The sequence below is a fragment of the Psammomys obesus genome, unplaced genomic scaffold (assembly GCF_907164565.1).
Source record: "Psammomys obesus unplaced genomic scaffold, mPsaObe1.curated_primary_1811, whole genome shotgun sequence".
Taxonomy (NCBI): domain Eukaryota; kingdom Metazoa; phylum Chordata; class Mammalia; order Rodentia; family Muridae; genus Psammomys; species Psammomys obesus.
The window spans coordinates 21,103,307-21,111,504 of NW_026596051.1; the positions used below are offsets into that span (position 1 = coordinate 21,103,307).

At 42.9% G+C, this 8,198-nt stretch overlaps 1 protein-coding gene across 2 annotated transcripts in view; it reads left to right on the forward strand.

Moving 5' to 3' along the window:
- The first annotated feature begins 2,945 nt into the window (after window positions 1-2,945).
- Window positions 2,946-8,198, forward strand: part of Stx18 (syntaxin 18) — an 89,465-nt gene continuing 84,212 nt past the window's right edge. Inside the window, exon 1 of one of the 2 annotated variants that reach the window (XM_055623810.1) lies at window positions 2,946-3,186. In XM_055623810.1, coding sequence (XP_055479785.1) covers window positions 3,019-3,186 — 168 coding nt within the window. In that variant the 5' untranslated portion in view covers window positions 2,946-3,018. The remainder of the gene's footprint in view (window positions 3,187-8,198) is intronic. The other variant, XM_055623811.1, reaches the window with a different exon arrangement.

Below are 8,198 nucleotides of genomic sequence, written 5' to 3' on the forward strand. Positions count from 1 at the left end.
AAGAACAGTCCCTTGCTTCTTCAGCTCCTGGTGACTGTCAGCATTTCTAGGCATGTGGCTATATCTACCTGTGTCTTCACATTCCATTGTTGGCATTTTTAAAACATATATAGACACTGTTATTGACTTTAGGACCTATGTTTTCATCCATACCTGTAACTGTAACATAGTTACATTTACAGATCCTGTTTGCTAGTTTTGGGTTCTAATGGCCATTAGATATAGGGTGATGTTGGAATATAAGGTCTAAGAAAAATCTAGATATGGACAGTTCTTGAACATATATCATTTAATTCATTACAGGGTGGGAGAAATCCAAAGTAGAGTGAAGCAAGTCAGAAGGTCAGGGCAAGCAGACTTTTCTTTGGAATTTGTTTAGGGTTTTATGTGCTTGCCATCACTTGAGGCTCGACAGCCTGTCTGGAGTTCACTTGGGTCTCACCTACACCACAGCTTTCTCTGCTTTTACAGATCTATTCAGAAAACTTAGAGGCTCATCCCTACTTCTCTACCCTCATCCAACTGCACCAAGCACATGGCTCACACAAGGCACCACCCACACACTAAAATATTTTACGGAGGTCAGTGTTCCTCTTACATAAAACCTCTTCCCACTTATCTGCTTTCTAATTTCCTGGACCCCTCCAAGATTCTGGCTTTCTCTTCTTTCCCCTAATTCAACTCCTCCACTTTGTTATGGAAGGCAATTTAATTCTCTTTCCATTTACTTTGCCCCAGGCTTACCTTTGCATAGCCAAAGACTCATTAATGTCTCCATAAAGCAAAGCGCCATTTATGCAAGATGCAAGGCAGAGGCATTGGCACATACTTTGTGGGCGCCCTCTCTCTCTTTCTCTCTCTCTCTCTCTCTCTCTCTCTCTCTCTCTCTCCCTCCTCCTCAAGTTGTACAGACAGTTTTCTTCAGGAATGATGAAGCGGCTAAACTCTGGATGTTAAATAATCTTTTACTTCATTTCTGTTACATGAATATTTCCTTGACACGTATTTCTTCTAAACATGTCTTTAATGCTGTGGTTCTCAAATATTTGATTTCAGAAAACTTTTATATTCCTACAAAATTATGCAGGGCCTTAAACAATTTTTGTTTACATGGATTTTATCTATTGATAGTTACTATATTAGAAATGAAATGGGAAACTTAGAAATATATATCCACCTAAAATAATTAGGGTACATCTATTACATATTAACATAAACATCTTCATAGGGAAAATAGTTTTCAAAACAATAGAGAACTTGGTAAGAAGAATTGGTACTTGCAGTTTTGCAATTCTCTTTTAAGTCTGGCTTAATGGAAGACAGCTGCTCTGCATTTAACTTATAAGATCAGTGTCTCTGGAAAACTCAACCATACAACTGATTAGAACATGCAAGTGTAAAGGCACATATGATCCTAGGATTTTTATGGAACTAGCTTTTCATCTTGCTGACTGTTAAAAGTTGGATTTTAATATACATCATAGCTATGCTTCCCTTTTAAGAAAAACAAAATCCAGAAAAGTTGGTATTGAATTAAAACTAAACCATGGGGTCCCACACTCCTGGACAAGAAACTATGGGACTACACGCAACTATGACTGGTGAGAGGGAGAGTTAGCCTAGGGATGAACCCACTAGTTAGTTGTCCAATACAAAGTGATTACCCCTGAAACCATATACACAACACCAACAACAGCCAGGTTCAGCAGGTTGTGCTTACATATTCATGGAGACTTATACATATACGTAAGAATAATAATTCAGGGAGAGGGACTATCAATTTGAGACTGAGTCGGGGGATGTGGAAACAGTTGAAGAGGATTTGATGGGACTGGAGAGAAAAAAAGAGGAGTCAAAGTGGTGTATTTTAATTAAAGGTGTACACAAAATAAAATGGACCATGAACCAAGCCTTCAGAAAAATTTTATTGGCTGGCTTTATGCAACTCAAGGAATTCTCTGTCTCTGCCCCTTTTTCTTTCTCTATGATAACTATGATTCAAGAGAGCACTTTTCAAAACTACTCATTAAGTATGACCATAACTCAGTATCAAGGTCAATCTGGCCGGTCGGTGGTGGGACATGCCTTTAATCTGAGCACTTGGGAGGCAGAGGCAGGCTAATCTCTGTGAGTTTGAGGCCAGCCTGGTTTACAAAGCAAGTTCAGGACAGCCAAGGCTCTGTTACACAGAGAAATCCTGTCTCAAAAAACCAAACCAAATCAAAACAACCCAAACCAAACAAAACAAAAACCACCAGGGTCAGTTTGTTTAACTTTTGCCTGGCTCTGATAAGTTCCTGCAAGCTCTCCACATCTCTACTCAGAGATGTCTGCCCTAGGCATCATATGTAAGAAGACTAAGGACAACCATATTATCAACAACGGCAACATCTACTGGTCACGTACTAAAAGTCAAACGATATGAAAACGTTTTATATGAGCATTCTTTTTAATTCTGTACATTCCCAGGAAGGCGCTGGTTTTGCTTTACTGAAGTGTTGGAGAAGGTTGGAGAAGAAAGACCTCTGGCCCCTAACTGTATACACTTACCCTGTCCTAGCTCCTGCACACAGATGGTCATCATTCGTTGCTGTTCAAGGGGATCCCTTGACGACAAAGGTCAAAAATGTTACGCCTCCTTCCTGTCAACCAAACCGCCCGCCTGCTTTCTAAAGAATCATAAGGGAGAGATCTTTCTTGCTTCCTGAAGCTTTCGTTCCTGAAGCTCAATTCTAGAAGCACTGGGAAATTTCTGAGCGTCTGAGCCCGGCGAAGTTTACAGGGAGAAGAAAGGCGTGCGGATGCACTGAGTGTGGCTATCTGGAGTGGAGATTCCGCACGCTGGGCTGAGGTCGGAACCCTTCTCCACTCGCTGTGGTATGCGGAACCTTTCTTCTCTGACTACAGTTCCCAGGCGGAGGCATAAGAAATAGGAACGTCCCTCAGTGACCGGGTTCTTGCTGGGGTCGCCTGCTGCTGACGTGTGCCGACTGGCTTCTGGCCGCGGTGCGGGTCGCTATGGCGGTGGACATCACACTGCTCTTCCGCGCCAGCGTCAAGACAGTAAAGACGCGGAACAAGGCACTGGGAGTGGCAGTGGGTGGAGGGGCCGATGGCAGCCGGGACGAGCTGTTCCGCCGAAGCCCTCGGCCTAAGGGAGACTTCTCCAGCCGGGCCCGCGAAGTGGTAAGCTGGTTGCTATGGGAACCGCGAGCGGGGAGATGGGGGCGGATCCGCACTCCGGACCCTGGACCCCAAACTAGACCCTGCCTAGTAAGCTCTCAGTGCAGACAGGGAGTCTCTTGCGAAACAGAAGAGTCAGTCTTACGGAGCCGACAGCTGGCTGGGGTTGGCGACAGGTTTATTCTCAGGAAGAGGGATGCATATCCGGACACTGTAGGAAGTAAGACTTGAATTGGTGCTTGGATATTCTTGAAATCAGGCTAACCTTTAGAGGCAGTGAGTTTGCCGACATCGCTGACTAGAGTGCCAGGGAAAAGTTCCCGCAGTCCTTCGCTTCCTGTTGCAAAGCTCACCACTCTACCTTTGCCCCTTTCACGTACTTGTTTGGGCCTCCTCTTGCGCATAGGATTTTAAATCCACGCTCAACTGAACTCTACTTTACCTTGGCCTCAGTAGGACTCAGTACCCCCTGAACTGGTTTAGGATATCAACAGTGTGGGGTAAAAGGTACGGGAAGCGTACGTTTCAGCAGCACTTAAAAACAACACCCATTGTTGTTACTGTCCCCTAAACGGCTTTTGTTCATCTCCAAAGTAGGAACCTTCTCAATAAGGGCAGAAACAATGTTGACGTAGCACAACCAACAGCATTGCTTAGTAAATGATCCTTTGATGAATGGATGAACGAGCGAACAGATATTGACTGTCACCACTAAACAGGAAAAAGAGAAAATGCTACAAATTCCTTTGTATCTATGACACCAGGTTACATGTTATTTTTGTAGCACTAGAGGCATATGCAGTCAGTCCTATTTAAGAAACACACACATACAGAGACAGAGACGGGAGGGGGGAGGGTAGAGATCCAAAGCATTGAAAGGTACATGTTAAGGGGGAATCTTAAGCTTTAAGCTTCACTGATTTTCCAGTAAGTTTACCACTGCTTGACACATAGTTTATTGCTTGGCACTTTTTTTTTTTTTTTGAGACAGAGTTTCCATGTAGACCAGGCTGGCCTTTCTAAACTCAGAGAAAGATGGCTGCCTTTGCCTCCCAAGTGCTGAGATTAAAGGCACACCAGATGACACTCAGATTTTTTTAATTAATACACATATGCACGAGTTAATGAATGACTGTTTACAGATAATGTCCAAGCACAGAAGGGTGAATGGACCAAATAAATGCCATGTCACTTCCTCCAACAATAAACATCTACTTACCTTCTGACCAGCACTGTTTTAGAGTAACAGGATACTTACTCCTGTTGAGTTGTACGGTTCCAGTGGAGGAGGTCCACATACAAACAAAACTCTGCAGTGTGCCTTGAAGGAGTATTGTAGGGCACAAGGGAAACAGTGGTTTGTTCCACTTGGTGGAGAGGCTTCATGGGACAGTGATGTAAAAAACACATTCTTAAACAAGAATAGTTGGTTTCCTTGCAGAGAAGGCCAGGAAGGACAATTGCAGGTTAAGACAACAGCATATGAGGTGGGTCACCCAGACTCCTGGATGGCCACACACCCAGGAGTATATGGGCAGTGCAATTGGACTTGATGAGCTATTTTTAAAAGGGGGAGCATGAAGTTAGGGTAGGTAAAGAGGTGGAGTGGATTTGAGAGGAGTTAGAGGGGGAATTGTGGTAAATATGATGAAAACACATCATATGGAATTCTCAGTGAATTAACAAAATGTCTTTTGAAAAGGGACCAGCATGCACAGAGGCACTGAAGTAGTACTAGCTTAACTTAGATTGGTTTGATTAACCTAAGAATGTAGGACACTCAGAAAAAAATAAGAGTAGTATGGCAGCCAGAAGGGAATCTCGAAGGACCTTGCAGATCACTCTGCATTTTGAACTTTGCCTTCTAGACCAGTGGTTTTCAGCCTTCCTAATGTGCAACACTTTAATACAGTTCCTCATGTTGTGGTGACCCCAACTCGAAAACTGTTATTTGCCTTGCTACTTCATAACTGTAATTTTGCTACTGCTATGAATTGTAATGTGAATATCTGATATGCAGAATGGCTATATGTGATCCCAGTGAAAGGGACTTTCAACTATCCAAAGGGTTCATGCCCACAGGTTGAGAAATACTGCTTTAGACAGTCCAGTATTATGTGGACAGTGAAGCCCTGAAGAAGACCCAGGAGACCACACTGTTATCTCAACCATGTTAACTATTAGTCAGACCTATGCTATCAAGCAAGGTTTATTTAACTATAAAATAGCCCCCCCTTTTTTATTCTAAGGAGAATTTAAAAACTATTGGATCCATCACATATATCATATATCATATGTCACATGTCTTATCATACTGTGGATCACGTTGAAGGGGGCATGCCTCAGGTTGAAGTGAAAGGAAGGGAAAATAAGGTGTCCTCCATCTCTGTTCTGAGTCTGGCCATGCTGTTGCCAAGGTTGTTGTGACACAGTGTGTGGATGTCACAGTTTTGGTGTGTTGATACTTTTCCTGAAATTGGTGGTTTTTTGATGCTGCACAGATTTTCAGTCCTTAGGAATAAAGGATAGAACAGTAGAGTTAAGAAGTACAGTTCAGCTAGCAGCCCTGTGAAGAGAAAGCCCTGTTATCCATTGGTTAGACCGCTCCCCAAGTGCTGAAAATGCATTTTTGGCTATTTTCGTTTAAGAGCCTCAGGGATGAAGATCCTTGGAAGGTTCAGGCAGCCCCAATAGTGGAAAGACAGTTCTGAGTTAAAGATGAAGTATCAGCAGTGTCAAACACCTGGAACCTGTGCATGCATTCTTCTCACATAGTGCCTCTGACCACAGAAGCCAGCGCTCATTTCCCAGTAGATCCTGCAGCTCAGAATCCCTCAACTCTGTGCCCTACAAGCCATTATCAACTGTTGGGCTTGATATTATGCCCTACAAGCCATTATCAACTGTTGAAATCTGCTTGATATCCTACTGGGCAAATTGATAAAATGTCGATTGCATACCTCAATAGAACCGTACGTAGACTTTTTCAGAACGCGCTTTTAAAGGGCCTGTAGTGCATCTTGTTCAGAATAATCATTTTAGTAGATGGGAAGACATCTCTGTTCTGAGTCTGGCCAGGCTGTTGTCAAGGTTGTTGTGACACAGTGTGTGGATGTCACAGTTTTGGTGTGTTGATAGTCTAGGTGTTAACCTAGACAAGTGCAGTGACTGGCCCCAACTCTTTCCAGCTGAGGTCATGGGCTAGAGCCAGAGGTAGAAGCCAATTTTTTTTTTTTTTTTTTTTTTTTTTTTGGCATTTTAATGTTTTTCCTTCCTCTGTTCTTATATCTTAAATATCTACCTAAATTTTTAAAAAGATTTGTTTTCATTTCTGTGTGTATGCCTGTGTGTCTGTGTGACTGTGCCATGCATGTGGGGATGCCCTTGGGAGGCTAGAAAAGGACATCAGATCCCCTGGCACTAAAGTTCCAGGTGGTTGTAAGCTGACTGACATGGGTGCTGGGAACCTAAGTCGGATGTCTGCAAGAGCAGTAACTACTCCTCATCACTGAGCCACTGATCACACCACCCAATAATTTTAAACAAAGTTTTTGTACTTTCCAACATCAAAGAGTTTTCTTCTTGAATTTGTAGTGCATGGGACTTGGAGCAAAAAGGCTTAGATTTGAATCTCTTTCTGGCTGTATGAAGTCAGGAAGTTATTTGACCTGTTATCCTTCTTGCTAAGAGTAATGGCCATGCTGGCATGGTGGCACATGCCTGTAATCCCAGCACTCAGAGGGACAGAGGCAGGCAGATCTCTGTGAGTTCAGGTCAGCCGGGTCTACAGAGTGAGTCCAGGACAGCCAAGGCTACATACACAAAGAAACCCTGTCTCAAACAAACAAACAGACAGACAAACAGAGTGCTAGTCACTTGACTGAGGAAATGAGAAATGGTGTGCAAGTGACTACAAGAGTCTGAATTCTTTGGTTACAAGTAACTTATGAACCACTCAGAACAAAATATGTGTGTCGGCTTGGTGTGTCTTCCTGTAGCTCCAATTCATAAAACCCCAGCAATGGGCCTGATCCTGCTTGGATCTTAAAACTTTTGTTGTTTTAGGAGTAAGGTTCTTTAGTTAGCTAAGTCATATATCTGCTCCAGTATGTGGGTTGGATATTATGATTATAGTCTCATCAGAACCTTAAGAGGAGAGGGCTGTGTCCAGGAATGGGGGAAAGGGACGTTTCTTATGGTGCTTGACATTCCTGATGTTACCAAGAGCATTGTGTATCCATTCATTACTTATCTGTTAAGATAGATGCTTCCCACCTTACCTGCTTGTTGTCTTGAAAGACTTTGGGAATGGCTGGCCCTGGAGGTGCCATTTGGTGTCAGAGAGATCTACATAGGTACCCAGCACCAGGTGAGCAGTAGGGGCTCCTGAGTAGCATGGAACAGGAAGCCAGGAAACCTTGTTTGGTGCTAAGTCTGCCCAGGAAGTTACTGCAACCGCTCAGGCCCACTTACCACATTAACAAGACTGAGAGCTTAGACTAGCTAGCCTTCCTTAGCTAGCCATGGGAACTTCCAAGTCATAGATGTTTTGATTCCAAGTAAGGTTATAGTGATTCTGAGTTGTTGAGAAAATTTCCTCCAGATTAGGCAAATAATAAAGTTTTGTTCTTTATTATATCTTGCTTTTGTGAAAGTTGAATTTATTTGTTGTGGTTTTTTTTTTTTTTTATCTATCCACCCTTAGGAATTCATTAGTTCTTCAGTTCTTGGCTGAAATCCAAAGTTTTTTTTTTTTTTTTTTAATATATTTATTTTAACTGGGTGTGGTGATGCACACCTTTAGTCCACCACTTGGGAGGCAGAGGTAGGCAGATATCTGAGTTCAAGGCCAGCCTGGCCTACAAAATTAGTTCTAGAACAACTAGAGCTACACAGCAAAACCCTGTCTTGAAAAACAAAACCAACCAACCAAACAAACAACTATATATTTCACTCTGTGTGTGCGGGGTGTGTGTGTGTGTGTGTGTGTGTGTGTGTGTGTGTGTGTGTGTGTG